General features: G+C 37.8%; 2 protein-coding genes across 2 annotated transcripts; both read left to right on the top strand.

Moving 5' to 3' along the window:
- The first annotated feature begins 2,284 nt into the window (after positions 1-2,284).
- Positions 2,285-10,867, top strand: LOC137881877 (protein FAM3C-like). Its single transcript, XM_068724058.1, has 11 exons — positions 2,285-2,379; positions 2,745-2,861; positions 3,750-3,788; positions 4,995-5,087; positions 5,718-5,792; positions 5,865-5,970; positions 6,547-6,605; positions 6,794-6,844; positions 6,931-7,015; positions 8,876-9,002; positions 10,284-10,867. The coding sequence occupies exons 3-11, from the start codon at positions 3,761-3,763 to the stop codon at positions 10,371-10,373; spliced, it is 714 nt and encodes a 237-aa protein (XP_068580159.1). The 5' UTR covers positions 2,285-2,379; positions 2,745-2,861; positions 3,750-3,760; the 3' UTR covers positions 10,374-10,867.
- A 3,637-nt stretch (positions 10,868-14,504) lies between these two features.
- On the top strand, positions 14,505-23,656 carry LOC137881375 (protein FAM3C-like). The gene is made up of 10 exons (XM_068723296.1): positions 14,505-14,618; positions 14,935-14,973; positions 15,959-16,051; positions 16,682-16,765; positions 16,838-16,943; positions 19,994-20,052; positions 20,140-20,190; positions 20,277-20,361; positions 21,853-21,979; positions 23,047-23,656. Exons 2-10 carry the CDS (start codon positions 14,946-14,948, stop codon positions 23,134-23,136), a joined length of 723 nt encoding a protein of 240 aa, XP_068579397.1. The 5' UTR covers positions 14,505-14,618; positions 14,935-14,945; the 3' UTR covers positions 23,137-23,656.
- The last annotated feature ends 1,103 nt before the right edge of the window (positions 23,657-24,759 follow it).

Genomic DNA, 24,759 nt, shown 5'->3' on the forward strand with positions numbered 1-24,759 from the left:
GTGTGGATCTGCATCAATGCATCACACTGAAATGAAATGAGATCTACTGCTGCTGGTTCAGATCAATAAGTTGTTATAAAGTAAAGCTGTTCTACATAAATGTAATGTAAAGGTCCAGTAGTCACACGGAGGAAGAGTGTGATGAGATGGTGATGAAGCTGAGGGCATAAGGTCAATGAAACACTGACGATAATCTTTCTCAAAGTCACAAGATTGTTTCAGCTTTTTCCAAATGTGTTTCTTGAGTTTCAGCATAACTACAAAAATGTTGTTGTTTTGTGTCTTTTTGTATTTGGTTTGTGTCTCCTTGTGGCTGTTTTGTGTCTCTTTGTAGTTGGTTTGTGTCTCTTTGTAGTTGGTTTGTGTCTCTTTGTAGTTGGGTTACGTCTCTTTGTTGTTGGGTTGTGTCTCTTTGTAGATGTTTTGTGTCTCTGTAACAGACTTGGCAAGGGCATCAAAGACGACTCGGAAGGTGGCTTTTTAGCATTTATTTGCCGCTGCAGAAGACAACAAAACACACCGTTGCTTTCTGGTCTCACGTTTTCTATACATCCGCTCCCTCAACAACATGAAACACCGTTGTGAGGGGAAGACGGGACTAACAGCGACACCAGGTGGACAAAATAAACAAGTGCATGAGATGGAACGATAAATAGAACCCGCGAAAATTATAACATTAAACAAATGAAAATACATACCTGCAGAAGACAACAAAACACACCGTTGCTTTCTGGTCTCACGTTTTCCCTACATCCGCTCCTAAACATGCAAAACAACAGAATTTACACAAAAGGAATGCCGCGCTACGTTGACAGGCAGCCTGAGATAAAAGTAAATGGCGCCAAAAAGGCTAAATGAAACAGCCACAAAACCTATAATTTTAACTGTCAAAAAGGCATAATGTCATCGCCTTAGCAGTTCATTAAGCGCGTAGCATTTAACAGTTCCATTCCTTGAAGAAAACAACAAAACAGTGCAACTACTCTTCTACACAACTTACCCTCAACAACATGAAACACTGTTGTGAGGGGAAGACGGGACTACGGGAGCCTAGGTGGTACAGAAAAGGTGGGACGCGCTTCCGCAGGAAGCGTGGATCAAAATAAAACGCCAAACAAAAATAGCTCAAAAGATAAAATTCACATATTCAACAGAATCGTTAGATGATAAATTAAAATATTACAAATTGAAAATAAGAAATAAAATACATTTTTAACTCTGTTACATCTCTTTGTAGATGTTTTGTGTCTCTTTGTTGTTGGGTTGTGTCTCTTTGTAGTTGTTTAGTGTCTCTTTCTAGTTGGTTTGTGTTTCTTTGTAATTGGTTTGTGTCTTTTTGTAGTTGGGTTGTGTCTCTGTAGTTGGTTTGTGTCTCTTTGTAGATGTTTTGTGTCTCTTTGTAGTTGGGTTGTGTCTCTTTGTCGTTGTTTAGTGTCTGCTTGTAGATGTTTTGTCTTTGTAGTTGTTTAGTGTCTCTTTGTATTTGGTTTGTGTCTCCTTGTGGCTGTTTTGTGTCTCTTTGTAGTTAGTTTGTGTCTTTGTAGTTGTTTTGTGTCTCTTTGTAGATGTTTTGTGTCTCTTTGTAGTTGGGTTGTGTCTCTTTGTAGTTGTTTAGTGTCTCTTTGTAGTTAGTTTGTGTCTGCTTGTAGATGTTTTGTCTTTGTGGTTGTTTTGTGTCTCTGTAGTTGGTTGTGTCTCTTTGTAGTTGTTTTGTGTCTCTTTGTAGTTGGGTTGTGTCTCTTTGTACTTGTTTAGTGTCTGCTTGTAGATGTTTTGTCTTTGTACTTGTTTAGTGTCTCTTTGTATTTGGTTTGTGTCTCCTTGTGGCTGGTTTGTGTCTCTTTGTAGTTGTTTTGTGTCTCTTTGTAGTTGGTTTGTGGCTCTGTAGTTGGTTTGTGTCTCTTTGTAGATGTTTTGTGTCTCTTTGTAGATGTTTTGTGTCTCTTTGTAGTTGGTTTGTGTCTGCTTGTAGATGTTTTGTCTTTGTAGTTGTTTAGTGTCTCTTTGTAGTTGGGTTGTGTCTCTTTGTAGTTGGTTTGTGTCCGTTTGTAAATGTTTTGTCTTTGTGGTTGTTTTGTGTCTCTTTGTAGTTGGTTGTGTCTCTTTGTAGTTGTTTTGTGTCTCTTTGTAGTTGGTTGTGTCTCTTTGTAGTTGTTTTGTGTCTCTTTGTAGTTGGGTTGTGTCTCTTTGTAGTTGTTTTGTGTCTCTTTGTAGTTGTTTTGTGTCTCTTTGTAGTTGGGTTGTGTCTCTTTGTAGTTGTTTAGTGTCTCTTTGTAGCTGGTTGGTTCTTGTCTCTTCAAGTGATATTTTGCAGGTGAAGTCTAGAGGGGCCCCTGACGCTTTGGGCCCCTGAGCCTGTTCAGTGATCCATCCATGAAAGTAAGTTATCATGACATCATTACTGTTTAATAACTCTCATTAATCAGCATGGTGCTCTTCCACTTTATATTTTAAACAGATTAAAAGTCAGATGAAGAACTTGTTTAATGATCATATTTCAGAGTGTTGAGTTTACCTTCAGGGCTTCATGTTTATCCCTTCATAACATAACTTGTTATCTATGAATCCTTCACATTATGACCTCGCCAGGTGAGCGATGTGGACTCCCTGGTTCATGCTCAGGGAGGAGGAACAGGATCGGCAGGTTTTATCTCCGGCATTTGAACGCCCCCGTCGTCGTCAGAGAGACATGTTCACAGTCAGAGTGGGTCAGTTCACTTCTCTGTTCGTTTCATTTATTCTAGTGTTGATGAGCAAACGGAGGCAGTGAGTGAGGAGCTGGAGATAAGATACCTGCACAGGTCTTCACTGTTCTTTAGGAAGTACAGCTACTCAAGTACTGGATCACGTACACTTCTGAGGTACATTTTACTTACTACTTTACTTCAAATTTAGTATTATTCAGTCGAGAATGAATCTGTAACTACTTTATCAATTATTCATTTGAGTCTTTTTGTCAAATGTTTTCTCTTGTCTCTGTTTTACATCGTTATGCCTGTATATCTGTCTATACATCTATCTTTATAGATATCTATTCATATAGATGTATATGTAGATATATTGTATAGTTATGCAATGCTTAACTGAATATCTTTGTGTTTATTGGAAGAAACCAGACATTGTTACTTTCAGCTCTGAGAAATTGTGGCTTTAATTTTGTAGATATTTTATGGAAAATTATGAACACCAACTTTTCATTTGTATTTTTCTGCGTTTGTGTTTCAACTTGAGCTGAAACGGAACGTAAATGAATCCATTTGTCAAGTGACAGATCTGAAAGTTCCAAAGTGAAGATTTGACAATAAACTGGATGTTTTGGGGTTTCAGACAAAACAAGTGATCTGAATTCATACCTTCAGAATTTTTTTTTAATAATCAAAAGATAAGAAATTATAAAAAAAGGTAAAATTCATCAGAGAAAGAGCTAAAAATAACAGTTATATCGTGTCGTTAATATTTCCTTTTCACTTAGTCAAAATATCAAATCTAATGTGTCTCTTTTTATATTTAATAAGAATGATAATTGGTATTTTTAATTAATAATAATGAGAAAAATTGTCAGTTGCTCCCTTTATGTGTAATTTAAGTACTCTGACCTGCTCGTGTTGTTGCACCTGTTCAGGAAACCGAGTGATGATGATGATGATAATGATGATGATGATGATGATTATGATTATTATTACACAGACAATCTGGATTCGTCCGAAAGTCTTCACCCTCTACACAACTTTCTTTTTTCTTTTTTACAGGAAAAACAAAAATGACAGGACGATTACACTTCAATGGAAGTAAGCTTTCATTGTGTGTGTGTGTGTGTGTTTCATAACAGGTTTACTTCCTTATTGATACGTCACTGATAAACACATGAAGGAGTGTCATACTTTCCGTGTTCATGTCTTATTATTGTCATTTAAATATATAATAATGTTTTAGTATTTGATTTAAAACTGGCAGTGGTGGAAACATTTAATATTATAATGAATTATGTAAATAATTATATTTTTTATATATATTTGCTGACACAGAACTTTAACTTTGTTTTCAGGAAACTAAAGAAAAGATAAAAACAAAACTCAAGACGATACAAAAAGTGTAAAATAGACGATATAAGATACAGGAATATATAATAATAATAGACTCAAATCATATTTTTCACAAAGATTGTTTGTGACGAGACAGACTTCAAACACGCCGATTTTAATAAACTTAATAAACTTTAAGTTCTTCACATACATAAAATATGGTTTTCCATCATTTTTAGAATTCAATTAAAAATTAAACCCATCATTCTAGTTGTTACCAATCTTGTTTTGTCCCATGAACCTTTAAAACAATGTTTAATGAAGTAGTTTTTAGAGGTCTGAATTATCTCAGAGGGAAGAAGAAGTTCTTCTCTCTCTTCTTCATGTACTTATATCCAACATACTCTTCTTCATGTACTTATATCCAACATACTCTTCTTCATGTATTCATATCCAACATATTCATTTGAAACTCACGAAACCGGATCGACTGAGTCTCTCAGCTCCTCCGTTCTGTTGAGATCTGGTCCGACTGGTGGAGCTGCAGTCTGATGTTTGGTATCTCTGTTTGTCTCCGTTTGTCTGTCTTTGTTTCCGTTTGTCTCCCTTTGTCTCTCTTTGTCTCCCTTTGTTTCCTCTTTGTCTCCGTTTGTCTCAATTTGTCTCTGTTTGTTTCTCTTTGTTTACCTTTTTCTACCTTTGTTTCTCTTTGTCTCCGTTTGTCTCCCTTTGTCTCCTTTTGTCTCTGTTTGTTTCCCTTTGTCTCTCTTTGTTTCTCTGTGTCTCTCTTTGTCTCCCCTTGTCTCTCTTTGTCTCCCCTTGTCTCTCTTTGTCTACCTTTGTCTCTCTTTGTGTCCGTTTGTCTCAATTTGTCTCTGTTTGTTTCTCTTTGTCTACCTTTTTCTAATTTTGTTTCTTTTTGTCTCCCTTTGTCTCTCTTTGTCTCTGTTTATCTCCCTTTGTCTCCTGCAGAGGTTTTAAGGATCGTGCTGGTTTTGGTGACAGCAGCTGTTGTCATGGCTCTAATCCTGCAGGAAACCAGCAGCCCATTCAAAGCTTTCACAGGTACTTTTGACAGCTCAGTCCTGAGTTCTGCTATCAATGTGTTCTTATTGGAGACATTTTTCTGATTGTTTTGATAATATACGTTTACTACATAGTATCTTTGTAGTATCTTCTTTGATACGACCAGTGGAAGTTAGATTAATCAGGCTTCATGTACTCTGTGCTCAAATAATGTGAGTTCAATATGTACCTCTGAGATGTAGTGGAGGACAAGAAAGTACTGAAGTAAAGTGAAAGTACCTCAAATTTGTACTGAAGTAGAGAACTTGAGTAAAAGTACTTGGTTACATCATCACTATAATACAGTATCGTCTGCATAAAGATGAACTTTCTAGTTAAACATAGAAGAGATGATCTTTGGGAAAACAAAGAGGAAACTTCATAAATACTTACTTCCTACTTTGGAAGATTCTCACTTTTAATTGGACAAACTTGGAAGTAAATATGAGGCTTCAGCTGAACATTAATATGTGATTCATGCTGAAGCAGATTTATTTTAACTGAATTGAATTCAAGCCGACCTCGAAGGACAGAACTACAAACTTTGTCCGAGTCAGCAGGTTAGATGTTGATATTCAGAAGACAGATGTTTACTTCACTAAACATCTGTTTTAACTCTTGTTGTTCCAGAGGATTTTCGTCGTTTTTTATCTGGAGGAACTGAAGGATCTGGAGGATCTGAAAAGTCCAAGACGTCCTCTAAAGGTCAGTGATAGATTCAACCTGATCAGGATCAAGTTGATCTGATGGGGGATTTAATCGGTGTTTCCTCTCCAGGTGGACCGTGCAGTATCAGAGACTGTCCGGTGGATTCCTTCAGCTTCTTCATCCAGAGTGGAGCCGCTAACGACTTGGCTGCAAAGATCTGCCTCCACAACAAGCTGTAGGTGTTTCACCCAGAGAACTTCCTTCTCAAACACTTCCTGGTTTTTATCTCAGTGAGAAAAATTCACACTGTGAATGTGTTAGTGAGTCAGCCGGTGATACTGATCTGGTACACTAGTCCATTGGTCCAACTGGTCTTCTGGTCTGTCTTGTCCTTTTTGGTCTTCTAGTCCTTCTTGTCCTTCTGGTTCTTTTGGTTTTCTAGTCCTCTGATCCTTCTGGTCTTTTTGGTCCTTCTGGTCCTCTGGTTCCTCTGGTCCTTTTGGTCCTTCTTGTACTCTGATCCTTCTGATCCTTCTGGTCCTTCTGGTCCTCTAATCCTTCTGGTTCTTCTGGTCCTTCTGGTCCCCTGGTTCTTCTGGTTCTTCTGGTCCTACTGGTCCTCTGGTTCTTTTGGTCCTCTTGTCCTCCTGGGTCTCTCTGGTCCTGCTGGTCTTTCTTGTTCTTCTGATCCTTCCGGTCTCTCTGGTCTTTCTGGTCCATCTGGTCCCCCTTCAGCTCTGGTTGGATTTGTTTGCTCTTTCTTGTCGTGTTGATGCCAGCTGGTAGTTACAGTAGATCAAACTCTTCTCAGGGTTCTTGGAAAAGTCATGAACAACGTTGGACGTGGAATCAACATGGTTCTAATGAACGGTGAGTGTTGAACCAGCTGGATCACTTCTGTCAGTGCTTCTTAATGATCTCTGATGGAAGAGTCTCTAAAGCAGACATGTCAAACTTTTTTTTTTTTCTTTTCTTTTCTTTAATTGAAAAAATATTTAAATTAAGATTTTTGACAGGGGAGTTTGACACCCCTGCTCTAAAGTCTCTGTCTTCAACAGGTAAAACCGGAGAAGTCATAAAGACGGGTCGCTTTGACATGTTTACTGGCGGTACGTAGGAACTGATTTATTACCATGTGGTTCTTTAGGTGATTCCAAGAAAGAGTTCAAAGTTTGACGGGATGTTTGTGTTCCAGATGTGAAACCTCTCATCGAGTTCCTGAAGAGCATTGAGACGGGACATGTGGTGCTGATGGCGTCCTTCGACGAACCGTCAACAAAGTAAACGTCTCCCCTACTTTTACGTCTGCCGTTGTCAGAAAACGTCAACATTGATTATGATTAACATTATCACTAGTACATTAACATTACATTACATTACAGTCATTTAGCAGACGCTTTTATCCAAAGCGACTTACAATAAGTGCATCAACATTGGTAATCAAAAGAACTACTAGTCACCAGAAGTCATAAGTACATTTCCTTTTCCAAACAAGCATCTAAGAGCCTGAAGCAGAGCATAACTCAGAGCCAAAGTACAGAAACAAGAGAAACAGTTAGTGCTATAAGTAATACGAATACAATAAGTGCAACAAGCTAGTATGAAAACAATAAGGGCTAAGTGGAAGGCTCAGGGTAGCACTTTCTGAAGAGGTGGGTTTTCAGCCTGATGAAAGATGGGCAGCGACTCCGCTGTCCTGACGTCAGTGGGAAGTTCATTCCACCACTGAGGGGCCAGGACAGAAAACAGACGTGACCGGGTCGATCGGCCGCCAGGACCTCTGAGCGACGGGGCGACCGATCGCCCCGAGGCAGCAGAGCCAAGTGGTCGGGCGGGGGTGTGAGACTTGACCGTGGTCTGGAGATAGGAAGGAGCTGTTCCTTTCACTGCCCTGTATTCTAGCACCAGAGTCTTAAACTGGATGCGAGCTCTTACAGGTAGCCAGTGTAGAGAACGGAGAAAGGAAGTTGTGTGGGAGAACTTGGGGCGATTGAACACCAGGCGAGCTGCGGCTTTCTGGACAAGCTCCAGAGGTCTGATGGCCGACGCCGGGGCTCCGGTGAGTAGAGAGTGTCAGTAGTCCAGACGGGAGATGACAAGAGCCTGGATGAGAACCTGCTTTGTCTCCTCAGTGAGGAAGAGGAGAATCCTCCTGATGTTGTAGAGCAGGAATCTGCAGGAACGTGTAACGGATGAGATGTTTGCTGAGAACGACAGTTGGTCATCAGGGTCACACCCAGGTTCCTCTCAGTCCACACATTAACATCATTAATACATTAACATTATTAACATTATTAAAATTATCACTAATACATTAACATTAACATAATTAATACATTAACATTATTAACATATTAACATATTAACATTATTAACATTATTAACATTATTAACATTATCACTAATACATTAACATTAACATAATTAATACATTAACATTATTAACATAATTAATACATTAACATTATTAACATTAATACATTAACATTAATAACATTATTAACATTATCACTAATACATTAAAATTAACATTATCACTAATACATTAATATTATTAACAGTATTAACATTATCACTAATACATTAACATTAACATAATTAATACATTAACATTAGTAACATTATCACTAATACATTAACAGTATTAACATTAATACATTAACATTATTAACATTATCACTAATACATTAACTGTGTTAATATTATTAATACATTAACAGTATTAATACATTAACACGATTCATATTATTTATACATTAACATTATTAACAATATTAATATTAATACATTAACAGTATTAACATTATTAACATTATTAATATTAATACATTAACATTATTAACATGTTATTATTATTGACACATCTTGTGTGTATTGGTGTGTATTGGTGTGTTTGTGTGTATTGGTATGTATTGGTGTGTATTGATGTGTATTGGTGTGTATTGGTGTGTATTGGTGTGTATTGATGTGTTTTGGTGTGTATTGGTGTGTATTGATGTGTATTGGTGTGTATTGGTGTGTATTGATTTGTATTGGTGTGTATTGGTGTGTATTGCTGTGTATTGGTGTGTATTGGTGTGTATTGATGTGTATTGGTGTGTATTGGTGTGTATTGATTTGTATTGGTGTGTATTGATCAGGTTGACTGCGGAGGCGAGGCAGCTGATCTCTGAGCTGGGGAGCTCTTCTGTGAAGTCTCTGGGATTCCGAGATAACTGGGTGTTTGTTGGACGGAAAGGAGCGTCAGCACAGAGCAACTTTGAGAAGGTAACAACTAATCCATCTCCTGTTCTTCATATGGATTCATCTTCTCTGGGTTCACCACTAATCCATCTCCTGTTCTTTAAATGGATTCATCTTCTCTGGGTTCACCACTAATCCATCTCCTGTTCTTCATATGGATTCATCTTCTCTGGGTTCACCACTAATCAATCTCCTGTTCTTCATATGGATTCATCTTCTCTGGGTTCACCACTAATCAATCTCCTGTTCTTCATATGGATTCATCTTCTCTGGGTTCACCACTAATCCATCTCCTGTTCTTCAAATGGATTCATCTTCTCTGGGTTCACCACTAATCCATCTCCTGTTCTTCATATGGATTCATCTTCTCTGGGTTCACCACTAATCCATCTCCTGTTCTTCATATGGATTCATCTTCTCTGGGTTCACCACTAATCCATCTCCTGTTCTTCATGTGAATTCATCTTCTCTGGGTTCACCACTAATCCATCTCCTGTTCTTCATGTGGATTCATCTTCTCTGGGTTCACCACTAATCCATCTCCTGTTCTTCATATGGATTCATCTTCTCTCGGTTCACCACTAATCCATCTCCTGTTCTTCATATGGATTCATCTTCTCTGGGTTCACCACTAATCCATCTCCTGTTCTTCATGTGGATTAATCTTCTCTGGGTTCACCACTAATCCACTCACACTCATGTTGTCTCTTTGTTTACTGTTCATTCGGTTTTTGCAACTTATTGATTCTCTTTGTTTATATTTAGTTATTGTTTTAGCAGTCTGTCTTACTTCTCTCTGCATCTTCTGCACAACAGTCTCCCTCTGATCAATAAAGTTTTATTTAATCTCTAAAGTTTTCAAACAGACAAGATGTTGAGGATGAGTCACAGGAAGGTTTCTACTTAAAGTCATGTATCTGTCATCATTAAAGCACATTAACATGTTCAACCTGCCACTATGCTAAGCTAAGCTAACTGGCTAAGCTAAGTACAGACATGAGAGTCTGAGCGAGAGATATTGAACTATTGTTAAAAGAGTAATACGGCTGAAAGTAACTATGACTTTTATTATTGATTGATTTGACAATTATGTTCTTGATAAAATGTTAATAAAGTGTTTATAATCATTTCCTGCTGCTTGTTTTATTCAGCCAACAGTCCAAATCTGAAATATCATCAGTTTACTGTCACACATGAAGTATATGAAGACAAATAAGAGAGAACCAGAGAACGTTTCTCTCTCGATGAACTAATCGATGAACCAACAAACACAAACAGACGTTTTCTGGTTGTTCTCTGTTTCAGCACATGAAGAACGACGGTGCAACGAATAAATACGACGGCTGGCCCGAGCTCATCGAGATTCAAGGATGCATCCCCAGAAACCTGGAGTAACCCCGAAGGAGGAACACGACGTGTTGAGACTTCAGCACCGCTAGAAGACAAATCAGAGAAACTGTTACCAACGGAGCAAAAGACGCTTTCATCGAGGCTAATAATATTTAATAATCAGAATCAGATGTTGTAAAACACCATACGAGTTGTTGAGAGGAACGTATAAAATTGTAAACACAAAATCATATTGTGCTCGCTTGCAATAACACATGTATTAAAGCTTATCAATGGCACACACACACACACACACACACACACACACACAGAACTTACACAGAAAGCACCTCATGCCTGCAGGCTGCTTCTTCCGTTACAAGAAACAGAGACTCTGTACTAGGACGAAATGTACACTCGACATACCAACAGGCTTCCTGGTAGCATAAACAACAAGACCTTATAAGGACCTAATGTACAATTGTTGTAATTGTTGACTAAACCTGTAAAATAAATAAAAGTACTCTGATATACCCACTCAAGGGACATAGAGAAATCAACCTCTGTCTCTGAGTACATCTTTGTGCAACACATGAACCCCCTGCTGACCCGGCGTTAAGACAAGGCTCCTTCCTGTGGCGTGAAGGTGAGTGTGTATTCTTCCTGTAAAACTTGAGACTGGTGATAGACATTAAAACGATACAAAATAAAACAAACGAGGCTGTTCACAGTGGGGAAGTCCACCACAGGTACTACCTGCCTCAGAGTAGTTAACTCGTCTATTTGCTCGGTGAAGTGAACCTACGTTAACTGGACCCCTTTGCAAAAATCCTCCTTGAAATTGTTGCCCAAAATTGGTAAACCGTAGCAAGGAACCTAGGGGTGGGAGGAGACATTTATCCTGGTGTAACTAGATGGTCTACTAAAGACGAGAAGCCTAAAACAGACCGGCCGGGGCTCTCGTGTCATACTTGATATCTGATATATAGAAAAAAGACCACCGGGGATATCTGCTGAAGAGAGAAAACGCAACATGGCGAATGAGTGAATCAATGATCAAGATTTAAAACTTGAGTTAAACATAGGAACCCAACCTGTAGATTCTACTCGACGACTAATCGAAAAAGCACTACCAGCCAAGGTATAAAAACAGCATACCACCCATGTCAGGTGTAAGACGACAACCTGGTAATAAAAAGCTACTGTAGCCAATGGAGAACTAGCTAACTGTCAGGAATCCCACGTAGCTCCCCGGCCTAGGAAGACAAAAAGCTAACCAGCGTGAAAACCGAACTCGCGTAAATACCGCCTGTGTCCGGTGTTTCTATAGACTAGAAGAGAGACAACGCAACAGAGTAAATGAAGAAACAGAATAATTCAGAAGAACACGTCCCAATTCTTTGATAACCGTCCTCGACTCACAACCAAAAGTGCTTTCATCCGTTCTTTGTTTAGTCTGAATGATTCCTCAGGATCAGTCACATGTCTTCTCTGGACAAGAAGAGCCAATCAGAGATGAGGATTTACCTCACAATGTTGTTTGTCCTTTTTTAAAAAGAATATCCTTTTACTTTGGGTGATGTGTTTTTCTACAAAATATCCTTTTTTTAAACTTTTCTAAAACTTAGTTTTGTCTGTGGGAAATACTTATTAGGCTGTTTAAAATGTAAAACTATAAATCTCATATATTCATAACGTGTAAAAAAGAAATAACCTGTGTAACATTTTGAGAGCTTCCTGTAACATTTGTTCTGGTGTCTTTTAATATTTATATGAAATATGTGTAAAGGATCAGCTGTGGTAGACTGGAGGACGTCAACAACAAAATAACAAAGTTCACTTTTCTTTAGATTTAACTGTAAAATGTTTTCTTTTTTTCAAAAAATCAATAGAACAAACGTCCTCATAAACACAGTGAAGTCCGTTGAATTGATTCACGACTTCCAGTTCTGTAAAAGATGACTTAAATTATACAACAAGTCTGTATTTACATGTATCATACTGGTGTCCTCTCCATGAATACATATATATTTATATATATTATATACAAATGATATATACATTATAAACATATATATATATATTAGATATATGACTAAGCTGGGACGTAGAATACCACCGTACGTAGACTGACCGGGGACCTAGGCCACCACCGTACATTGACTAAGCTGGGACGTAGACCACCACTGTATGTAGACTAAGCTGGGACGTAGACCACCACCGTACGTAGACTAAGCTGGGACGTAGACCACCACCATACGTAGACTAAGCTGGTACATATACCACCACTGTATGTAGACTAAGCTTGGACGTAGACCACCACCGTACGTAGACTAAGCTGGGACGTAGACCACCACCATACGTAGACTAAGCTGGGACGTATACCACCACTGTATGTAGACTAAGCTTGGACGTAGACCACCACCGTACGTAGACTAAGCTGGGACGTATACCACCACTGTATGTAGACTAAGCTGGTACATATACCACCACTGTATGTAGACTAAGCTGGGACGTAGACCACCACCGTACGTAGACTGACCTGGGACGTAGACCACTTTGGACTGATGGTGTGGAGCCTAAACAAAAGAGGAACCAGATCCATAAACAAACTCTGATGTGCATTCAAGTGTTTATTTTTGGGCTCCTCCCAGTTTTTTGTATTTATTTACAAGAAGTTCTTTTTGTATTGTTTTTATTTAAGAGGTGACGGCAGACCGAGCTTCGTTTGTTCCTCTCGTGATGTCACTTCCTGCTCTTCTGAATGTTGGACAATATTCCGTTTGAGATTTTAAATTTTTCCTCTAAACAAAGACTGAAGTGAACTTTTCTCTTTCTCTCGTTTGTACAACATGAAATTAAAACGTTTCATTATCACCGATGTTTGTCTCTGTTGGTGTTGTGTTTGCTTTATTTTGGTATTTTCTCCACTTTCATATTTTGGCCCTACTGGTGCGTTCAAGTGCTCCTCTGATGGTCCCGTTTTTCAGAGTTGGGACGTGGTTCTCCTAACTTCGGTGTGTTCGTGAGCTTTAAGTCTTCAGGTGGAAACAACATGGACGCTACAGAGAACAACACGCTTATAGATGTTTCCCCCTGATTGGTGGAAGTTCTCTCCTCCTCGTGTTTGATTTTTGAGGCTTCAGCATCGCAGAAAGTCCATCTGTCTGTCTGTAAATGTATTTTCTAAAGGAGTGTCTGATGTCCTAGCTTCCAGTAAATGAACCAGAACTCACATTAATGTGTTGGTTAAATGATGAAGTGTGGATCTGCATCAATGCATCACACTGAAATGAAATGAGATCTACTGCTGCTGGTTCAGATCAATATGATCTTATAAAGTAAATGTAATGTAAAGTAGCTGAGGGCAGAAGGTCAATGAAACACTGACGATAATCTCTCTCAAAGTCACAAGATTGTTTCAGCTTTTTCCAAATATGTTTAATAACTTTCAGCTCAGCAACAAAAGATGTAGTTGGTTTGTGTCTCCTTGTGGCTGTTTTGTGTCTCTTTGTAGTTGGGTTGTGTCTCTTTGTAGTTGGGTTGTGTCTCTTTGTAGTTGGTTTGTGTCTCTTTGTAGTTGGTTTGTGTCTCTTTGTAGATGGGTTGTGTCTCTTTGTAGTTGTTTTGCGTCTCTTTGTAGTTGTTTTGTGTCTCTTTGTAGTTGTTTTGTGTTTCTTTGTAGTTGGGTTGTGTCTCTTTGTAGATGTTTTGTGTCTCTTTGTAGTTGGGTTGTGTCTCTTTGTAGATGTTTTGTCTTTGTAGTTGTTTTGTGTCTCTTTGTAGTTGTTTTGTGTCTCTTTGTAGTTGTTTAGTGTCTCTTTGTTGTTGGTTCGTTCTTGTCTCTTCAAGTGATATTTTGCAGGTGAAGTCTAGAGGGGCCCCTGACGCTTTGGGCCCCTGAGCCTGTTCAGTGATCCATCCATGAAAGTAAGTTATCATGACATCATTACTGTTTAATAACTCTCATTAATCAGCATGGTGCTCTTCCACTTTATATTTTAAACAGATTAAAAGTCAGATGAAGAACTTGTTTAATGATCATATTTCAGAGTGTTGAGTTTACCTTCAGGGCTGCATGTTTAGCGATGTGGACTCTCTGGTTCATGCTCAGGGAGGAGGAACAGGATCGGCAGGTTTTATCTTGGCATTTGAACGCCTCTCAAAGACTCACTCAGAGCCGTCGTCGTCAGAGAGACATGTTCAAGGTCAGAGTGGGTCAGTTCACTTCTCTGTTCGTTTCATTTATTCTAGTGTTGATGAGCAAACGGAGGCAGTGAGTGAGGAGCTGGAGATAAGATACCTGCACAGGTAAGAGAAAGAGCTAAAAATAACAGTTCAGTCGTGAATATTTCCGTTTCACTTAGTTAAGATATCAAATCTAATGTGTCTCTTTTTATATTTAATAAGAATGATAATTGGTATTTTTAATTAATAATAATGAGAAAAATTGTCAGTTGCTCCCTTTGTGTAATTTAAGTACTCTGACCTGCTCGTGTTGTTGCACCTGTTCAGGAAACCGAGTGATGATGATGATGATGATGATGATGATGATTATTACACAGACAATCTGGATTCGTCCGAAAGTCTTCACCCTCTACACAACTTTCTTTTTTCTTTTTTACAGGAAAAACAAAAATGACAGGACGATTACACTTCAAAGGAAGTAAGCTTTCATTGTGTGTGTGTGTGTGTGTGTGTGTGTGTGAATGTGTGTGTAGGGGTGTGTGTGTGTGTTTCATAACAGGTTTACTTCCTTATTGATACGTCACTGATAAACACATGAAGGAGTGTCATAGTTTCCGTGTTCATGTCTTATTATTATCATTTAAATATATAATAATGTTTTAGTATTTGATTTTAAACTGGCAGTGGTGGAAACATTTAATATTATAATTAGTTCTGTAAATAATTATATATTTTTTTTACATATTTTCTGACACGGAACTTTAACTTTGTGTTCAGGAAACTAAAGAAAAGATAAAACGAAAACTCAAGACGATACAAAAAGTGTAAAATAGACGATATAAGATACAGGAATATATAATAATAATAGACTCAATTCATATTTTTCACAAAGATTGTTTGTGACGAGACAGACTTCAAACACACGGATTTTAATAAACTTAATAAACTTTAAGTTCTTCACATACATAAAATATGGTTTTCCATCATTTTTAGAATTCAATTAAAAATTAAACCCATCATTCTAGTTGTTACCAATCTTGTTTTGTCCCATGAACCTTTAAAACAATGTTTAATGAAGTAGTTTTTAGAGGTCTGAATTATCTCAGAGGGAAGAAGAAGTTCTTCTCTCTCTTCTTCATGTACTTATATCCAACATACTCTTCTTCATGTACTTATATCCAACATACTCTTCTTCATGTACTTATATCCAACACACTCTTCTTCATGTATTCATATCCAACATACTCTTCTTCATGTATTCATATCCAACATACTCATTTGAAACTCACGAAACCGGGTCAACTGAGTCTCTCAGCTCCTCCGTTCTGTTGAGATCTCGTCCGACTGGTGGAGCTGCAGTCTGATGTTTGGTATCTCTGTTTGTCTCCCTTTGTTTCTTTTTGTCTCCCTTTGTCTCTCTTTGTCTCTCTTTGTCTCTGTTTATCTCCCTTTGTCTCTTGCAGAGGTTTTAAGGATCGTGCTGGTTTTGGTGACAGCAGCTGTTGTCATGGCTCTAATCCTGCAGGAAACCAGCAGCCCATTCAAAGCTTTCACAGGTACTTTTGACAGCTCAGTCCTGAGTTCTGCTATCAATGTGTTCTTATTGGAGACATTTTTCTGATTGTTTTGATAATATACGTTTACTACATAGTATCTTTGTAGTATCTTCTTTGATATGACCAGTGGAAGTTAGATTAATCAGGCTTCATGTACTCTGTGCTCAAATAATGTGAGTTCAATATGTACCTCTGAGATGTAGTGGAGGACAAGAAAGTACTGAAGTAAAGTAAAAGTACCTCAAATTTGTACTGAAGTAGAGTACTTGAGTAAAAGTACTTGGTTACATCATCACTATAATACAGTATCGTCTGCATAAAGATGAATTTTCTAGTTAAACATAGAAGAGATGATCTTTGGGAAAACAAAGAGGAAACTTCATAAATACTTACTTCCTACTTTGGAAGATTCTCACTTTTAATTGGACGAACTTGGAAGTAAATATGAGGCTTCAGCTGAACATTAATATGTGATTCATGCTGAAGCAGATTTATTTTAACTGAATTGAATTCAAGCCGACCTCGAAGGACAGAACTACAAACTTTGTCCGAGTCAGCAGGTTAGCTGTTGATATTCAGAAGACAGATGTTTACTTCACTAAACATCTGTTTTAACTCTTGTTGTTCCAGAGGATTTTCGTCGTTCTTTATCTGGAGGAACTGGAGGATCTGGAGGATCTGGAGGATCTGAAAAGTCCAAGACGTCCTCTAAAGGTCAGTGATAGATTCAACCTGATCAGGATCAAGTTGATCTGATGGGGGATTTAATCGGTGTTTCCTCTCCAGGTCGATGGTGCAGTATCAGAGACTGTCCGGTGGATTCCTTCAGCTTCTTCATCCAGAGTGGAGCCGCCAACGCCATGGCTGCAAAGATCTGCCTCCAAAACAAGCTGTAAGTGTTTCACCCAGAGAACTTTCTCCTCAAACACTTCCTGGTTTTTATCTCAGTGAGAAAAATTCACACTGTGAATGTGTTAGTGAGTCAGCTGGTGATACTGATCTGGTACACTAGTCCATTGGTCCAACTGGTCTTCTGGTCCGTCTTTCCTTTTTGGTCTTCTAGTCCTGGATCTTTTGGTCTTCTGGTCCTCTAATTCTTCTGGTCTTTTTGATCCTTCTGGTTCTTCTGGTCCTTTGGTTCCTCTGGTCTTCTGGTTCTTCTGGGCCTCTGATCCTTCTGGTTCCTCTGGTTCCTCTGATCCTATGATTCTTCTGGTTCCTCTGGTCCTACTGGGTCTCTCTGGTCCTGCTTGTCTTTCTGGTTCTTCTGATCCTTCCGGTCTCTCTGGTCTTTCTGGTCCATCTGGTCCCCCTTCAGCTCTGGTTGGATTTGTTTGCTCTTCCTTGTCGTGTTGATGCCAGCTGGTAGTTACAGTAGTATGAAGGCAAATCACTGTCAAAATCCGAGAGCGCAAATGAGATCCACGCAAATTAAACAGCCGCATGCGTATTTTACTTTGACGAGCGCTTTTACATCACTCCGCGAGTGAAATTCCCTCTCGCAAAACTTTACTCTGCTCGCTCGCTTGCAGTTTTTCTTTTTGACAGTAAGTGGGCGGACCCAGTCTCTACATCTAATTGGTTACAATCCTCGTCTTTGGACAGACCAGATATCACTGTGACGGACTCAGATTCTCAGAGATTTTCAGATTACACTACCCGTGCAGTAATAATGTACATCTTACTGCACGGGTACTTTTACTTTCTGCACTTAAAATACATTTTGCTGGTAATAACATACTTGACTAAGGTTTTGAATGCAGGTATTTACTCGTAATGGATTGTTTCATCAGTATTAGTATGTTTACTGCACTGAAGGATCTGAATACTTTTTCATCCACTAAGTACTTGTCAGTGATTGAAGTTGGGCAAAAAGTTAATATAGAAACAGTGGTTCCTAACCCTGGATCCAGATTCTTGAGCGGGTCCAAATTGTTGCTCATATTATATACAACTACATTATACACCAGTATGATTAAATATGATCACATCATGTTTAACTTTTTTGGACCCTAGATTGATCTTTAAGCCCATTGCTCGAAAATAGCACACCCATACGATAATGAGTGTAGCGTTGTAACTGTAAGGGCTATTTTAATACTTTTGGTATTAAAATAACCCTAACACTTGTGAGATGTGTTGATATGTGTAAATATCAGTATATATGTTACTGGTTAAGAGTAAATTAAGATGGCACACAGCACAAATTGAAAATTCAAATTTCCGACTGGAAAAAAAGCAATTTCAGGATATTTCTTCATTAAAAATCATGTAGATACGAGCTTTCAAGCTCTCCCAGATCATAGAACTATATGTTGAGGGTCTCTAAACACATTTTTACTTTGATAAAGTGAAGCTTTATCTAGTACATCTTGATCTAGTACAGAGAGGTCAAACGAGGTCAACCAAAATGTAATCTTGTTCCAGCTGTTTCATTGTAATTTTATATATTATATAATTATATATTTCACTTCTTTTATCACTAATAGTGTTCAATCTATCCATATGCAGCAGTTTGGCATCATTTTGAGAGCCTGGATCCTCTCTGAGACTGTTAATATTTGTCATCCATGGGATTTTATCGTCTGAATTCCAGTTTTTTTTTCTTCCAGGGCCTTTCAGCCTGCGTGAAGGGCCGATTTGACCCAATGAACGTTCCATAGACGCGTCACAGCCTGCTCTGTTGAAACAACCTAACGTGACTTTGATTGACAGAATCCGTTAGCTAATCAGAATAAAAAACTACCCAAATGTCAAATTTCTCAAATCCGATTTGCTGAGATGTATAACCCCGCCCCTTCCGCTAGCAGGCACACGAGGCACACAATGGCAGCGCCGGCTTTGAATTCACACAGAGGGTGATGAGCTGAACAGATAGACAGTAAACATGAACGGATTTTTTTTTTTTTTTGCTGCAGAACATCTCAAAGTAAGGAGCTGGTTCATGATGTGATCGATTATGCGGATTATGATGATGGCTTTGTTTTGTAAGTAAAACTGCGAAGCTGTGTTGTAGCGGAATGTGAAAAAAATGCCTGCGACCGTCTGGTCGCTAGCGATCTCCTGAGCTAACGGGTGTTAGCATTGAATTAATTTTTCATAATGTTATTGGCATAAATGTGGCGAATGGGACTGCCTAGGGGGCACTATATCAATTGTATTACTTGGTATTATACGTAGCTTTGTCATATGTTGTGTTTAGAGTTTGTACAAACAGCTGAGATGACTTTGTAGCGCAGGAGCTGCAGTTTGAGCAGCTATGCGACATCATTATACTCCTTACTGATGAGTGCACGTTATGAGTGGATTCATTTTTGGATGCATGCGTTGCCCCCGCCGGTGGGGGCGCTCAGGTCAGATTGTTAATCAATTAAGATCAAAGAGCTTCTTTTAGCAGTTTATCACAAGATGTTTGACTATCAAACACACATTGTCTGTAATAGAATGGTGCGTGAATTTAAACCAATCTGAGCAACTTGACTCCATTTACAAGAAAAACACATTTTTAATTATTGTATTTCAAAACACTATTAACATAATTTGTATTTCATCAGCCTCTACAGTCTGACAAGTTTACAAAACCTGTCAGACAAATGTAGAACATTCTACGATGTATTGGAGTAGTGTTCAGTGGCGGATTGAAAACCACCTCTAACAGACCTAGCGTCTGTGTCAGAGGCGAGGGACGAGGATTATAACCAATTAGATGTAGAGACTAGGTCCGCCCACTTATTGTCAAAAAGAAAAACTGCAAGCGAGCGAGCAGAGTAAAGCAGAGTAAAGTTTCGCGAGAGGGACTTTTGCTCGCGGAGTGATGTAAAAGCGCTCGTCAAAGTAAAATACGCGCTCGGCTGTTTGATTCATGCGCACGTGTGGATCTCATTTGTGCTCGCCAATTTTGACAGTGATTTGCCTTCATACAGTAGATCAAACTCTTCTCAGGGTTCTTGGAGCGGTCTTGAACAACGCTGGACATGGACTCAACATGGTTCTAATGAACAGTGAGTGTTGAACCAGCTGGATCACTTCTGTCAGTGCTTCTTAATGATCTCTGATGGAAGAGTCTCTAAAGTCTCTGTCTTCAACAGATAAAACCGGAGAAGTCATAAAGACGGGTACCTTTAATATGTATAGTGGCGGTACGTAGGAACTGATTTATTACCATGTGGTTCTTTAGGTGATTCCAAGAAAGAGTTCAAAGTTTGACGGGATGTTTGTGTTCCAGATGTGAAACCTCTCATCGAGTTCCTGAAGAGCATTGAGATGGGACATGTGGTGCTGATGGCGTCCTTCGACGATACATCAACAAAGTAAACGTCTCCCCTACTTTTACGTCTGCCGTCAACATTGATTATGATTAACATTATCACTACTACATTAACATTATTAATACTTACAAATTATTAACATTATTACTAAAACATCAACATTATTAACATTATTAACACATTAACATTATAAACATTATAAACATTATTAACATTATCACTAATACATAACATTATTAATACATGAAGATTATTAACATTATTACAAAAACATTAACATTATTAACATTATCACTGATACATTAACATTACTAAAACATTAACATTACAGTCGTTTTTATCCAAAGCGACTTACAATTCAGAATTTATCATATTTCTACACAGTAGGAACTACTACGGGAGCAATTTTGGGGATAGGTGTCTTGCTCAAGGACACATTGAAATGTAGCCGGGGATCGAACCACCGATCCTCTGTTTGAAAGACGTCCCTGCTCTCCACTTAACTACAGTCGCCACTAAGCCACAATTGCCCTTTAATATTATGAATACATTAACATTATTACCATTATCCCAAATACATTAACATTAATATTATCACTAATACATTAATATTATTAATACATAAATATTGTTAACATTATTACTAAAACATTGACATTATGTATAAATTAACATTATTAACATTATTACTAATACATTAAACTTAACATTATTAAATTATTAACATTAACACTAATACATTAAATACATAAAGATTCTTAACATTATTACTAAAACATCAACATTATTAACATTATTAACACATCAACATTTATAACATTATTAACATTATCACTAATACATTACATTATTAATACATCAAGATTATTAACATTATTACTAAAACATTGACATTATGTATAAATTAACATTATTAACATTATTACTAATACATTTACATTAACATTATTAATGTAATAACATTAAAACTAATACATTACAATTAACATTATTAATGTATTAACATTAACACTAATGCATTTACATTATTAATATTACTAATACATTAACATTAGTAATATTATTAATACATTAACTCTATTATTATTATAAATACATTAATATTGTTAACAAAACCATGAATACATTAATATTATTATTATTGTGAATACATTATGAATAAATTATGAGTACATTATGAATGCATTATTAATACATTGTTAATACATTAACATGATTAATATTATTTATACATTAACAGTATTAATATTATTATTACACTATCAACATAATCACTAATACATGAACATGATTAACATTATTAACAGTATTAATACATTAATTAACGTCATATTATTATTATTGATCCATCCTGTGTGTATCGTTGTGTATTGATGTATTAGTGTGTATTGATCCATTCTGTGTGTTTGTGTGTATTGGTGTGTATTGATGTGTATTGGTGTGTATTGGTGTGTATTGGTGTGTATTGATGTGTATTGATGTGTATTGATGTGTGTTGATGTGTATTGATTTGTATTGGTGTGTATTGATCAGGTTGACTGCGGAGGCGAGGCAGCTGATCTCTGAGCTGGGGAGCTCTTCTGTGAAGTCTCTGGGATTCCGAGATAACTGGGTGTTTGTTGGACGGAAAGGAGCGTCAGCACAGAGCAACTTTGAGAAGGTAACAACTAATCCATCTCCTGTTCTTCATATGGATTCATCTTCTCTGGGTTCACCACTAATCCATCTCCTGTTCTTCATATGGATTAGTCTTCTCTGGGTTCAAAACAAATCCATCTCCTGTTCTTCATATGGATTCATCTTCTCTGGGTTCGCCACTAATCCATCTCCTGTTCTTCATGTGGATTCATCTTCTCTGGGTTCACCACAAATCCATCTCCTGTTCTTCAAATGGATTCATCTTCTCTGGGTTCACCACTAATCCATATGGATTCGTCTTCTCTGGGTTCACCACTAATCCATCTCCTGTTCTTCATATGGATTCATCTTCTCTGGGTTCACCACTAATCCATTTCCTGTTCTTAATATGGATTCATCGTCTCTGGGTTCACCACTAATCCATCTCCTGTTCTTCATGTGGATTAATCTTCTCTGGGTTCACCACTAATCCACTCACACTCATGTTGTCTCTTTGTTTACTGTTCATTCGGTTTTTGTAACTTATTGATTCTCTTTGTTTATATTTAGTTATTGTTTTAGCAGTCTTTCTTACTTCTCTCTGCATCTTCTGCACAACAGTCTCCCTCTGATCAATAAAGTTTTATTTAATCTCTAAAGTTTTCAAACAGACAAGATGTTGAGGATGAGTCACAGGAAGGTTTCTACTTAAAGTCATGTATCTGTCATCATTAAAGCACATTAACGTGTTCAACCTGCCACTATGCTAAGCTAAGCTAACTGGCTAAGCTAAGTACAGACATGAGCGTCTGAGCGAGAGATATTGAACTATTGTTAAAAGAGTAATACAGCTGAAAGTAACTATGACTTTTATTATTGATTGATTTGACAATTATGTTCTTGATAAAATGTTAATAAAGTGTTTATAATCATTTCCTGCTGCTTGTTTTATTCAGCCAACAGTCCAAATCTGAAATATCATCAGTTTACTGTCACACATGAAGTATATGAAGACAAATAAGAGAGAACCAGAGAACGTTTCTCTCTCGATGAACTAATCGATGAATCAACAAACACAAACAGACGTTTTCTGGTTGTTCTCTGTTTCAGCACATGAAGAACGACGGTGCAACGAATAAATACGACGGCTGGCCCGAGCTCATCGAGATTCAAGGATGCATCCCCAGAAACCTGGAGTAACCCCGAAGGAGGAACACGACGTGTTGAGACTTCAGCACCGCTAGAAGACAAATCAGAGAAACTGTTACCAACGGAGCAAAAGACGCTTTCATCGAGGCTAATAATATTTAATAGTCAGAATCAGATGTTGTAAAACACCATACGAGTTGTTGAGAGGAACGTATAAAATTGTAAACACAAAATCATATTGTGCTTGCTTGCAATAACACATGTATTAAAGCTTATCAATGGCACACACACACACACACACACACACACACACACACACACACACACACACACACACACACAGAACTTACACAGAAAGCACCTCATGCCTGCAGGCTGCTTCTTCCGTTACAAGAAACAGAGACTCTGTACTAGGACAAAATGTACACTCGACATACCAACAGGCTTCCTGGTAGCATAAACAACAAGACCTTATAAGGACCTAATGTACAATTGTTGTAATTGTTGAATAAACCTGTAAAATAAATAAAAGTACTCTGATATACCCACTCAAGGGACATAGAGAAATCAACCTCTGTCTCTGAGTACATCTTTGTGCAACACATGAACTCCCTGCTGACCCGGCGTTAAGACGAGGCTCCTTCCTGTGGCGTGAAGGTGAGTGTGTATTCTTCCTGTAAAACTTGAGACTGGTGATAGACATTAAAACGATACAAAATAAAACAAACGAGGCTGTTCACAGTGGGGAAGTCCACCACAGGTACTACCTGCCTCAGAGTAGTTAACTCGTCTATTTGCTCGGTGAAGTGAACCTACGTTAACTGGACCCCTTTGCAAAAATCCTCCTTGAAATTGTTGCCCAACATTGGTAAACCGTAGCAAGGAACCTAGGGGTGGGAGGAGACATTTATCGTGGTGTAACTAGATGGTCTGGTAATAAAAAGCTACTGTAGCCAATGGAGAACTAGCTAACTGTCAGGAATCCCACGTAGCTCCCCGGCCTAGGAAGACAAAAAGCCAACCAGCGTGAAAACCGAACTCGCGTAAATACCGCCTGTGTCCGGTGTTTCTATAGACTAGAAGAGAGACAACGCAACAGAGTAAATGAAGAAACAGAATAATTCAGAAGAACACGTCCCAATTCTTTGATAACCGTCCTCGACTCACAACCAAAAGTGCTTTCATCCGTTCTTTGTTTAGTCTGAATGATTCCTCAGGATCAGTCACATGTCTTCTCTGGACAAGAAGAGCCAATCAGAGATGAGGATTTACCTCACAATGTTGTTTGTCCTTTTTTTTTAAAAAGAATATCCTTTTATTTTGGGTGATGTGTTTTTCTACAAAAATATCCTTTTTTTAAACTTTTCTAAAACTTAGTTTTGTCTGTGGGAAATACTTATTATGCTGTTTAACATGTAAAACTATAAATCTCATATATTCATAATGTGTAAAAAAGAAATAACCTGTGTAACATTTTGAGAGCTTCCTGTAACATTTGTTCTGGTGTCTTTTAATATTTATATGAAATATGTGTAAAGGATCAGCTGTGGTAGACTGGAGGACGTCAACAACAAAATAACAAAGTTCACTTTTCTTTAGATTTAACTGTAAAATGTTTTCTTTTTTTCAAAAAATCAATAGAACAAACGTCCTCATAAACACAGTGAAGTCCGT

Source organism: Cebidichthys violaceus, unplaced genomic scaffold, assembly GCF_023349555.1.
Source record: "Cebidichthys violaceus isolate CVI_PGR_0920_01 unplaced genomic scaffold, fCebVio1.0.p SCAF_3, whole genome shotgun sequence".
NCBI lineage: Eukaryota > Metazoa > Chordata > Actinopteri > Perciformes > Stichaeidae > Cebidichthys > Cebidichthys violaceus.

Coding starts and splice junctions, on each gene's coding strand:
- LOC137881877 (XM_068724058.1), top strand. CDS start 3,761: ATGACAGGACGATTACACTTCAATGGAA. Junction 5,793..5,864: donor GTCCAAGACGTCCTCTAAAG/GTCAGTGATAGA, acceptor TTTCCTCTCCAG/GTGGACCGTGCAGTATCAGA. Junction 7,016..8,875: donor TTCGACGAACCGTCAACAAA/GTAAACGTCTCC, acceptor TGTATTGATCAG/GTTGACTGCGGAGGCGAGGC.
- LOC137881375 (XM_068723296.1), top strand. CDS start 14,946: ATGACAGGACGATTACACTTCAAAGGAA. Junction 16,766..16,837: donor GTCCAAGACGTCCTCTAAAG/GTCAGTGATAGA, acceptor TTTCCTCTCCAG/GTCGATGGTGCAGTATCAGA. Junction 20,053..20,139: donor CAACATGGTTCTAATGAACA/GTGAGTGTTGAA, acceptor TGTCTTCAACAG/ATAAAACCGGAGAAGTCATA.